The following is a 12,481-nucleotide window of genomic DNA, read 5'->3' on the forward strand; positions in this document are numbered from 1 at the left end:
GGAGTAGGGAGTGATGATATCAAGCAACCCAGAATGGTACTCAGTATAAAGTCTATGATTTGTTTATTTTTGGAATGTCCCATTAAATATTTTCCAAGCAAAACATCAGGTAAGTGGGGTGTGTGATTGCAGCATCAGATACTAAGAAACCCCTTTCTTACCATCACATTTGAGGTATTTATTCACATTAACATATAAAGTTCTGATTCATTCATTTTTCTGCAATATGGATATAGTAGGTCATGGTATAATGTGGTATGGTTGCTCCTTTTCCTTAACATGCTTAAGTGAGCGAGCTGGAGAGATGGCACAGCGGTGAAGAGCACTGAGCGGGATGGAGAGATGGCACAGTGGTGAAGAACACTGGCTGCTCTTGCAGAGGACCCAGGTTTGATTTCCAGCACCCCACATGGTGGCTCACAACCATCTCTAACTCCAATTCTAGGGAATCTGATGCCCTCTTCTGGCCTCTTTAGGTACTACACACATGTAGTGCACAGACATACATGCAGGCAAAATCCCCAAACACATAAATAAAATCAATTAATCCATTTTTAAAAGGACTTATGCAATCTGTTCTATTTACTGCTATACACAGAGCATCAAGAAGTGTTGGTGTCAGGCTGGTGAGATGGCTCAGTAGGTAAGAGCACCTGACTGCTCTTCCGAAGTTCCTGAGTTCAAATCCCAGCAACCACATGGTCACTCACAATCATCCATAACGAGATCTGACTCCTTCTTCTGGAGTGTATGAAGACAGCTACAATGTACTTACATATAATAAATAAATAAATCTTTAAAAAAAAAGAAGTGTTGGTGTCCCTACACCCTATGGGGTAAGAGTCTAGAGGTTTACCAAAACAAGGGTCTTCATACACTTGAATCTATTAATTCAAAAATTTCCCACCTAATGGTTTTGTTTCATATTAGCCACCAGAGAATAGGGATACCACGTGTCTAATTCCATCCGCACTTGGTCATGTCCAGCCTTTACATATCTGCTCCCTGGGTCTCACACTCAGTATGATCATTGCAAAGAGACTCTCCTAGAATCTACAGCTGACTGACACCCCCCCACACACACACACACTCCCAGCCTTCTGAAGGCCTCCCAGGCTCTGCAAGCTTAGACCTGGCCCTACCCCCTCCTCTCAGCCTCTGTGCCCATGGCCCCTGCTCTCAGCCTCTGTGCCCATGGTCTCCTCAGGTGCCTGTCCTTGCCTCTCTGCTGGGAACACTCACACTTCCAATCTTCCCTTCAACTGAGAAACGAGCTGTCCCCAGGTCCTGTGTGTCCCCAGGTCCTGTGTGTCCCCAGGTCCTGTGTGTAGTCTCTGTGTCTACAGTGAAGAGAGCACATTGCCTCTGCACAGAACAACAGTGCAGAACTGTGTTTAATGGCTGATCAGTCTAGGGCTTGGAACAAACGCTCAGCCTGGGCACTGCTGAACACTGGGGCTGAGTCACTGTGCAGGATGACATGGCTACCTAGAATGGGGATGCCAGCAACAGTCCTCCTCAGTCACTGACCAATACCCCTGGGAGAGGAGATATTCTCCCCATTTTTCAGGTGAAATGAAGAAACTGAATCACAGCAAAGTTGGGCAACTTTCCCCAGAACATACAGCTGTGAAGTGGCAGAGCTGGGATTTGAACTCAGGTCATCTGACTTGGCAGTCTGCACCCTTAATCACTGTATAACCTTATCTCTCAGTCTATCAGCTCTCGCTTTCATCTATCTATCATAGCTGCAATCCAAGCCCATCACTCACCTGTCACTGCCATCCCAGCAGCCCATCCATCCATCCCTGTCACCCATCCACCCTGAAGGAAATGCAGTTGGCTACCTCGGGCCCTGAGAGGAGAGGAGGCCCCTCAGCTGCCCATCTGGTGGGGTGGACGGGTGGGTGGGCTGCCCCCCTGGGCAGGACTACAGAGGCTGGAGGGAATTAGGCAAGTTCCTGCCAGGACCATCTAATTAGGAATTCTGGCGATAAGCAGATAGCATCGGGGTGATTAGAATCCTTTTAAAAAGCCACTCCATTAATTAGAGAGACAGAGGGGCCTCTGGCTGCCTAATCAGCCTCCATCAGCTTGCCTGGGGAGGGCTTTCTGGGGCTGCTGTGTGACCTTGGGTGTGCCCTGCCCTCTCTGGGCCTACTTCTGTACTGAGCTGGGCTCTGCTGACATCACCCAGTTATCTGAGGTCCTTTCTCTTCCCAGATTCCTTTCTGAGACTCTAGACTGAGACATCAGATGTTGAATCCCCAGAGAGGAGGAAGAAGGGGACTCACCATCCCACTAGTGAAGGAGGATGGAGATTTACAGAATGGAAGTGACCTCAGAGTCAGGGCATGCCTGATGAACATGCTCTGCCCCTCAGATGCTATGCTTCTCCCACTTGGACCCCAAATACTGTTCAGACTTTGGGACCCCAGGATGCTAATTGGGACCTCTTTGTAGAAGGGGAAGTCACCTCGGCATGCTGCCACCAAGTGGCTGTCCAGTTCTAAGTTCTGTATCTTCCTTTATGGCCCACCTAGGGGGCCTCCATTGTCAAACCCAGGAGGCTAGGATTTGCTCTGGATGTGCTGAGGCCTCCAAGTTATTGTTGTGTTCTCTGTCCTGGGCAATTGCTGTACCTGAGCAGTGACAGGTCTCCACATTGTCTCCCTTGGGCAGATAGACTCCATCTGCCTGAAGAGGGCAAGGAACCTTACCTACATAGGAGGGACCAAAAGGTTCCTCCTGGGAGATAAACAGGACAGCACCAGAGATGCCAGCAAGACAGGAGAGGAGCCTGGTTGGGGCTGGGGGAATGACAGGATTTTCAGGCACATCATCACCCTGAATCCCTTGGACTCAACACTGTAAGTGCACTGCTGTCCTGATGACATCAGTATGGGTACCTCAGACTTCTCCAATGGCTACCTGCATTATCCGCATTATCGTAAACAGTGTTGTGCGTTTCAGTCTCCTCCATTCCAATTAGCATCAGAGATGCCCTCTGACCCCGCATCTCTACTACTGCCATGGTCTCTACCTCCTCAGTCACTGTTGCCATGGCCCCCCTTTACCTTTATCACCGTCTCCAGCATCATTGCCTCTGATGGTGTCACACTGTCATTGACTTCCTTCTCCATGATCACTCTTTCACCATCACCACCACCTCGACCATGCAGACTGAGATTCACCACCACCATGGTGGCTACCATCATCACCTCCATGGTTACCATAGTCACGACCACTACTGCTACCACCTTCACTGCCACCTCCATCACCACCACCATCTCTATCCCCACCACCTTCTCCTCCTCCATCATGCGACCTCCAACATTACTTCTACGTGACCCACTGTGGCCACCTAACGCTGGTGTGGAGTTGCTCCCTCCTTTCCTCTCTCTCTCCAGCAGCCTCAGGCCTCTCCAGCAGTTGCCTTGAGACTCACAGAGTCATAAAGGAGGGTCTTTCCCACCCAGCAGACACCAACCTTCACAAAGAGCCAGGTGAGGGCTGTCCACAGCACACCACCAACAGAAGCCTGCAGTGACTCTGGAGCCTGGTGCCTCTGGCCCCTCCCTTCAGAGGTTCCACTAATGAGGCCTGGGAGGCTGAGCTCCAGCAGCCCCTGCAGGGTGGGCAGATGAGGAGGGCACATGCTGGGTGTGTGTCACCATCTTAGCTGAGCCACACACTTGCCACCTTCATAGGAGCACCACCCTCATCAGCATCATCCCTGTGGCCTCTGTCCCATTGATCGCTACCTCCTACCCCTTCCATTATCTCCATCCCTAACCACAATGGAGCGGGTTAGCGAGCAAGTGAGTGAGCAAGCGAGCACTGGTGTGGAGCATGGAGCCTGTCCTGCCCTTGGTGAAATGAATGTGGGTGTTGGCGACTGTTACCTGAAGTGTCCCCAGAATCTGTCGTCCTTCCCAGCCTGTGGGACTCAAGAGAACTATTATGGCCCTTGCAAGCTGTCTGCAGCTGGGAGCCAGGAGCACTGAGAGATGGAAGAAGGAAAGGGAGGATACTGGAGCAGGGAGAGGTCAGCGCTGGTCCAAACAGGATCCCACAGCACAGTACGAGTTGAGGACCACAAATCTGGAGGGCCTGGAGGCTTTTCAGGGATGCTTGACAGCCAGGCCAGTGACACCACAGAACTTCCTGTCCATTAGCACCCCGCTATGCTGTGCTCCCACCCACAGTATTGGCTTTCCTTGGAGCTGTGTCCCTCGGGGTCTGTCCCCTCCATACTGCCTACTCAACAGAACAAGTGTCCTCCGGGTCTAGGATGAGCTTGTTTCTACATTTTCCCTCCCGTGAATGAGAGCACATTTGGTCTCCAGGGATTAAGAGGATGCATGTCTTTGGGGGCATGCCTGTCCTCATCACCCGTACTTTGTATTAATGGTTTATATCTGAGTTAAGCGAATGCGTCTTATCCTTGCTGGCTACCACCGCTCAGACGGCCCCAGGTTCCTGTGTCCTTCCCCCTTCACTGATTTGCTGCATGACCCCGAGCTGTGGCTGTATGTCTCTGAGTCTCATTCATTTTAACAAATCTTTACTGATCATGCACCGTGGGCTGGCTGGGTCCCACACACGCCTACCTTTACAATGCCTCTGAGAATCTAGCGATAAGAGATCTCTGTCCCCATGAACTTCAAGTTACCCGGGGCCTCCTCAACCCATCACAGCAACCCAGACTCAACTCAAGAGATGAATCCTGGGAAGGCCTTGCTCCTTGTGTTGACCACTGCCCCACCCCCCTCCGACTTTGGTGTCACTGACTCCTCAACCCTGTCGCTGACCCGACCCCGCCTCTCCTCTTTGGCTCCCAGGGAGTCAAACAAACAGCCAAACTCACTCTGCAGGCCCACCACAGTGATCAGCCTCACCACAGCTCTGTGATGTGTGGTGCTCGGTTGAGGGGGTGGGGGAACTGGATACCCCGTGCTTATGTCACAAAGGGCCCTGGCCCCAGCTTGGAAGGGGCCGCTTCGGCCTGGCCCAGAGCGGCACTGTCCCTACCCCCAAGCCCCTCTCAGTGGAGGCTCCACCTGTCCCTGAGAACGGGGAGGATGGAAAGCTAAACTCTCACCACCCAGAGTCAGAAGATTCCAGCAAGTCCCCCACCCAAAGGAGGACCCCAGCCACTCACCTCAGCCCTCCTCAGTCCTCCATCTCATCCAGTCCCCCACTGCCCTTACCATGGCCAACTACTATGAAGTGCTGGGTGTACAATCAAGCGCCTCCCCTGAGGACATCAAGAAGGCCTATCGAAAGCTGGCTTTGCGTTGGCACCCTGACAAGAACCCCGACAACAAAGAAGAAGCTGAGAAGAAGTTTAAGCAGGTTTCCGAAGCCTACGAAGTCTTGTCAGACTCTAAGAAGCGTTCTGTGTACGACCGGGCAGGCTGTGACAGATGGAGAGCAGGTGGCGGTGCCAATGTCCCCCATAGCAGTCCCTTCGGTGCTGGCTATCCCTTCCGAAATCCTGAGGATATTTTCCGCGAGTTCTTTGGGGGACTGGACCCTTTTTCCTTTGAATTCTGGGACACTCCGTTCAGCGGCCGAGGCCGGCCCCATGGTTTACACAGAGTCTTCCCTTCGGGCTTTGGTGAGTTCCCAGCCTTCATGGAAGCCTTGTCATCTTTCAATACTCTGGGCCATGGTGGGGGCAGCCGCTCCACCTTTTCATCTGCTTCGTTTGGTGGCTCTGGCAGCTCAGGGTTCAAGTCAGTGATGTCATCGACTGAGATGGTGAACGGCCGTAAGGTGACCACCAAGCGAATCATTGAGAACGGCCAAGAGCGGGTGGAGGTGGAAGAAGATGGACAGCTCCGGTCAGTAACTGTCAATGGCAAGGAGAAGCTCATGAGGGTGGACAAGTGACAGCCACCTAACCCATCCCTGGGCCAGCCTAGGGGGCCACAAGGGGACATAGTAGTCGCAACCTAACTGGTTAATAAATGTGCCAAGTGAGTTTGTGTAGAGTCCTCTCCCATCCTTAGGAGTGGGGTGTGTCACTGCAGGCCCACTGTGTGGCTGCCACAACTCCACAGACACACTCAGGAACTTGTGGCCTTCATGTCCAGCACCAGCCATTTCCCAAAGGAAGCCCAGGGCCAGGTCTTTGGGAGGTTATTTATTCCGGTCACCTGCACCATCCTGTTACCCTCATGTCCTACCTTATCTGCTCTTCCCATGTCCCTTCTCCAGGATGACCACTGTCCTCACAGGCTCACCCGCTCAGTTCCCATTTTTCCTCACTCACTTACCAAGTAGCAGCCATCTCAGGCCCAGGCTCTCGTGTCTGTCTTTCCTGCCCTGCTTTCAACCTCCTGGCTCCTCCTCCTCTGATCACGAAGTCCTCTGACCTCATCTCCACCATGAAACTCTGTAGCCTAACAACAACTGCATCCCAGGCCTCAGTATCCCCCTCCTGCCCCCTGTGACTCTCCCACCATGCTGCTTGCTGCTAATACTTCAGGTCCCTTGCATGGGCATCAGGCACAGTTCCTTGTCCACACCATGACTGTGCTCAGGGTTGATTCTGGGAACCATTGGACAAGGTGGGGACAGCAGTGTCATAGCTGAGAGATGGTCATGGGGATCCTGGGCCAAGTTGCCTGGAAAGATCATATGAGGGGCTGACAGCTCATGAAAAACATTCTGGGCGATGGGAACAGCATGTGAAAAGGGCCTGGGGCAGGAACAGGCTGCCCCGCTGGAAGGACCAGAAGAGACAAGTGAAGTAAGTCAGGAACTTCTTGGATGCGCCCAGTTTTTCCCTACCAGGGTCCTTGACTCCACATTATGCAAGAGAAACTGAGGCAAAGAGAAGGATGCACAACTGGCAGACAATTGAGCCAGAGTTCCATCCCAGGTGTTAGTGAGGAGGGACTTGCCGTTAAACAGTGCCCATGATGACCACTGCTGCAGTGAAAGGAGGGCAGGTGTGTTTGGACAATGCTTGGCTTCCTGGGTGTTGCAACAACCACTAAGGACCCCAGGCTTCAGGCTTCACACTGGCTAGTGACTGAGTGTGGCTCCCAGGTAGGGGACAGGTCCTATGGGCCGAGCAGATGATGACCTGAGCAGAGATTGCTCGTATGTAAACTCCAGCATTGGAAGGGGTCCAGCCCATGTTGTAGGGAAGAAGGAAGTAAAGTTCAGAGTCCCGGGGACAGCAGGTCCAAGGGATGTCCAGTGCTCATGGTGGAGAAGCAACAGGTCAGGGGTCCCTAAGGGAGCCTGGTTAACTGAGAGGCCCAGGGAAGGACTTCTCCCTATTTCTCCACACAATACTAGGAAGAGGACCATTTGGGTAGGGGTGCAGGCCACTGACAGAACCTTCTATCTCTAGAAGCCAGGTATCCCAAGATCGTCAGGGCCAGCTGAGTGCTGCAAGTGTGAACGCAGAAGCTGTTGACCCTGAGCTCCTGGCTACAGCTCCCCGGAATACGCCTCAGTAGTTCTCAGCCAGCTGGCAGCTGCAGGCAGCTAACCACGTTACTGGTTAGGGTAAGGGAGCTGGAGAATACAGAGGGCAGAGCCTAAGCTTCTAGCCCAGCTTGGGGACAACTTTATCAAAGTCCCATGGCACTAACCACCTGACCTCTGCCCCTGTTGACCTGCTAATGTCTCCGATCACTGGCCAGCTACAGCAGCCTCAAGTGGGCCTGCTTAGGGTAGCCAGCTGCTGGGCAAATTCAATTACAGCCTAGCAGCCTTGAACAGCCACACACTCCAGTTGGGTGCCCAAAGGAAATCGGGGTGCTTGTCAAACTCAGGGGTCCTAGTATCCCAAGAACCCTGGTGTCAGGCACCAATGGACTTTCCCTTCTTGGTCCCATGCTGTGTGTTCTCTGTCTCCAGCACAGATGAGATAGGACATTCCCAACCCTCCCTGAGGGCTCCCTCAGGTCCTCGACCCTGGGTCTCAACATTAACATCTTTGCCCATGTTGCAGAAGGAAGATCTGAGGCCCTGAAGGCTGGGGCACCTGCTATGATACCACAGGCTAGAGGGATGCTTCCAGAGAATAAAACCAGAAGCTTAAACTGGTTCTCTCTCCCCAGAGCATTGTTTGGCATCACACTGTCCTCTCTGCTGGGCTACACTTCCTGGGAGCCATGGGCAGCATCCATTCTGGTTTGTCTGTGGGAATCTCATCTCAAGGTGCTCCTGTGCAGGAAGCAAGCCCTGCTAGTCTCTTTCCGGCTCACTAAATTCCTCCTGAAACATCCACTGCCTGCCTGTCTGTCTGTCCTCTCCTGGATGGTTTCAACAAGCCTCTCTCTGTAGGACATTTTGCCCAGGACAAATGTCTCCTAGACCCAGGACTGGTTGCCCGTGCCCCATCCCTGTCTTACCTCTCTGAAAGGGCCTCACATGGAGACTAGCTAACCACAGACCATGCCCACCATGCCCTCTGGTACATGAGTGTTTGGGCACAATGCACACCTATACCCTGCTGCCTGCACTGCTCCTGGATGCCCCACCCTTTCCTCTGACCCTGTTTGTTTAACCTTGCCCCATAGCCAGATGAATTTGTAGAAACCTAAAAGTGAAAAATCAAGGGTGTTGTGAAGTACTCAGACTGGTAAAAGCCTGGTGGCCTTGTGAGGCCTTGTGTCACTTGCCTCACAACCTCTTGCTTCCCTTCGGTTCTGTTCCAGCCTCGCAGGCCTCTTCACTGCCCTCACCAGCCCCCTGCAGAGTCCTGCCCCAGGACCTTTGCACAGGCTGTGCCCAGCATCCCAGCCTCTTTCCTCGGCAGGTCTCTTGCTGCCCCGCCCAGTCCTCTCAGTGCTATACCTCTTCCCACTTCAGCTTCTGTATAGTCTACCCTGTTTGCCCCTCTCCACCCCAGCTCACCCATCTGGCTTTCTCAGCCTAAAGTTCCTTTCAGGCCCAACAGTTGCTGTCTGTGCTCTCCACTCCCAAGCTGCTGTGCCCTGCAGAGGCCCTGATTGTCCAAAGAGGCCTAACCCTGATGCAGAGATCTGGCCAGGTAGGCTTTCAGAGGGCTGAGGTCCACCTGGGCTGACGGGCATCAGGCCTGTCCAGTGCTCCCAAGCTTTCCACCAGCCTAAGCAATAAATATGGATAATCAGCCTGTTTTATAGATGGGGAGACTGAGGCTCCTGGGGCAAGAGACCTGGCTAAGGTCACCTGACCCCACCGTGAGCCAATCTGCCCCCTGGTCCCCTTGCCTGAGCAGGAGGGGTGGGTGGGGCACAGGCAGCCTCCCTTCCCTCTGGCCCTTGATGTTATCACAGCTGATTTAATTTCAAAGACGGATTGAGCCTTGGTGGGAGGGAGAGCCACTATCGCAGGGCCATCTGCCCTGTTGTCATGGGGATGGGCTCCCTGGATTGTGCAGGGACCCAGATAAGGGAGTGGGCTAAGGGGGTGTGGGCTCTGGGACTGCAGAGAGGCTGAGATCAGAGAGAGCCAGGGTAGAGAGGGAGATGGAGGGGAGGTCCAGGGACAGGAAGGGCCCTGTAGAATGGAAAGCCGAGCAGGATTCAAGCAGGGCCAATGGTCGCCACCTGGGGACCAGCATGCTAATTACCCACATCCTGCCTCCCAGCCTGACTGAAGCCACTGCCACAGGCCCAGAGGTATTCCTGCTGGGGTGGGGACTCCTCTCTGTCCACTGGGGAAGGGTGAGAGGCAGTGCCAGATACCTCCAGTCAGCTGTCCACGCTGACAGGCTGACACGCCCCCGGCCAGGAGTCTAGCTGATTCCCTCCAGAAGATTCTAGTGCACCATGAACATTTGCATAACTGAGAGAGACTGTATCTTGCCAGTTAAGAGACAGGATGATGATGATGGAGTGCCAAACAGCTCTAGGCAGGAACCTCTCACCCCCACCTTGGAGGATGGGGCTGTCAGATCTCTCCCAGAAAAGACCTAAGCAGAGAGTCCCAGCACCCATGCCGCTATAACTGTCACCTCTGAGGGCACTGCCAGGGAAGGTGCTAGAAGGAGACCTAAGTCTTTCTTCAGGTCTGCTCTTGAAGCAAAGGCCCAGAGCATCTATCTTAATATATGATACCCTTTCCTCATGGGCGCTGGAGTAGGGGCAGTTCCATCCCAGTGGTTCTGGGGCATCATCTCTGCTCTCTGTGACAGGCTCCAGCTCACAGGGGCCACTCTTTCTCTGCTCCATTATCTTAACCATGGAAAAAGTACATGCCCCATAAAATCTACCACTTCAACCAATTTCTCAAGGCGCAGGTCAGTGGTTTGAAACCTATCAAGGGTCCTACCACTCATCCCACCAGACAGCTCCAGAGCCTCTCCATCCTCCTAAACTAATGCTGTCTCATTAGACATCAATCTGTCCCCTCCCTGGCCCCTGGCACCCACCGTCCCACATCCTGTCTGGACCTGGAGCTGGCGGCTGGGTGGAACCACGGCCTTTGTTCTGTTACCAGGAGGACTGGCCTCGCCTTCCCTCTCCTTTCCAATTGTGGGCCACAAAGGACCATGAGTTTCAGTGACCAGGGAACACTGACCCCTCCCCAGGCTAAGCAGAGTTGGAACTGGTCCCCATTAGTGGCGGGGCGGTGTCACAGCCCCTCCCATGTTTGGTGGTTCCTGAGTTGAAGCCATGGCGAGACTGGAATGTCCCAGCTCCTAGTCCTGGCAACATCAAAGCATACGAAAGAGCATAAAAAAGAACAGCCACAGTGTGTGCCCCCCACCCTGCACCAGGGGCTGTGCAGAGGACGGCTACCTACTGATGGAAAACTCATGTACATCTATAACTTTTCTTTTATAAAACTATTTATTTATTTATTTAGGTTTAAAAAAAAGAATCTCTTGAGATAGTGTTTTGCTATGTTGCCTGGACTGGTCCGGAGCTCCTGGGCTCAAGTGATTCTCCTGCCTCAGCCAGCCTTGTGAGGGGCTGGGATAAGGGCAACCACAAGATAAGCTTGATCTAGAGGTGGCCGCAATCCCAGTTGCAGAGCCTGTATTGCCAAGGCTGACTGCTTACCTTCCCTTGCTTCTGTGACAAAGAGCGATGAGCTTTTATGTAACACAACCTTATCCTGTCTGCCCCCGGTGTGTTGTCAGCCTGGCTCTCCTGAGACCTAAGAGTCTGTCCTGGCCTCTCTCAGCTTCAGAGCTGGCATCCAGCATCCTTGGGTCTCTGTGACTCTGTGCCTCCTTCTCACAAAGCCCTGGAGATGACAACGAGGGTCCTCTCAGATCACCCAAAGCCATTTGCCCACCTGAGTCCTTCATTCAATCCCTTATTGAGAGTTCCTTTGTCCTGTGAAAGACCAGGACAGGGATATCTTGGTGGGGGGACATGACTCCCCTCCCCTCCTCACAGGACCACACAGAAGAGCTAGTGGAGTGACCAATTGATCCAATGGCTCCATGCCCAGGGGGTCCCATTTTTCGGGCAGCACAGAAAGGGACACTGAGTGCCTGGCCTGGGGCAGGACCTGGGCAGATGCAGGTCCCCTGAGTGGATCTAAGGGTGGGTCCTGTCTGGGATGCAGAGCACAGGAGAGACCAGAAGGTGGAGGCTGGAAGCAGGGCTGGAGGGTGGTCCTTTGTGGTGTGGACCTGACAGCAGCACTCAGACTATAGAATGTCACACAAAAGGCTGACGCCAGCAGCCTACGCAGCCCCTGATGGAAGTCTGTCTTACTGCTGGAGATCACCAGCTTGTCTCTTCCCCTCTGGTCTCTGTTCCTACACCTCTCCCTGTTCTCTTTCTCCCTGGCTCTGAGAACACTCTGATGGTCACTCTCAAGACCCTTGTGTCAGGGTCTTGGTCATAGCAGTGAACCCAGACAGTGAAGAACAGCCACCCCAGGAAAGTGTCTGCCATAGGGGCAGACAGCCAGGTGGATGTGGCTGTCCCTGGGTCCCTCCCATAGGTCATAGATTCCACCACAAACTCCACATATCTCGGGCTAGACCACCCAAGCTCCCCCTGACTGAGCTGACCCCCCGTGTCTCAGGCCCTGGTTCCCCTTGGCTTGTCCCTGGGACTGGTTCCGCTCCATAAGGTCTGTAGCATAGGCTCTGGGCAGCACTGGCCGGGGCCACCTGCCCGCCGACCACACTAAGCTGTCACACCCCAAAGCAGGAACCTGGCACCGCCAGCCTCTCAAGCCCCCAGGCGCCGTGGTTACGCCTGCGGTCACCCAAGCAGCCGGTCAGGAAACCCCTGGAGTAGTTTGTAGGATCTGGGTTGGTGGCTAGGGTGCAGCCATATTCTCTAGACACCAGGGCTGCATGACCTCCTCCTTCTCTTGGCTTCCACTCAAGATTTAGGACTTGCCCTTCCCCACCCAGGCCAGCCAGAACCCCATCCCTGTGTCTTCTCCTTTGGGGACCATCTACCCTGGCTCTGTGTTCTGAGGTGTCTCCGTCTGATTTGGCCCCGTCTACTCACCAAGGGCACAGACAGATTCATCCTGACTCCAGCTTCCCTGA

General features: G+C 53.6%; 1 protein-coding gene across 1 annotated transcript, besides 1 other annotated feature; it reads left to right on the plus strand.

Moving 5' to 3' along the window:
• Positions 1,703-2,237: an enhancer, noted in NCBI's record as "Gata2R6 preCRMcc fragment". NCBI's record gives its function as "erythroid enhancer when transiently transfected in human K562 cells" and the evidence as "EXISTENCE:reporter gene assay evidence [ECO:0000049][PMID:17038566]".
• Dnajb8 (DnaJ heat shock protein family (Hsp40) member B8) lies at positions 4,999-5,987 on the plus strand. The gene has a single exon (NM_019964.1). It carries the CDS (start codon positions 5,215-5,217, stop codon positions 5,896-5,898), a length of 684 nt encoding a protein of 227 aa, NP_064348.1. The 5' UTR covers positions 4,999-5,214; the 3' UTR covers positions 5,899-5,987.
• Positions 5,988-12,481: the final 6,494 nt, after the last annotated feature.

This window comes from Mus musculus, chromosome 6, assembly GCF_000001635.26.
Source record: "Mus musculus strain C57BL/6J chromosome 6, GRCm38.p6 C57BL/6J".
Taxonomy (NCBI): domain Eukaryota; kingdom Metazoa; phylum Chordata; class Mammalia; order Rodentia; family Muridae; genus Mus; species Mus musculus.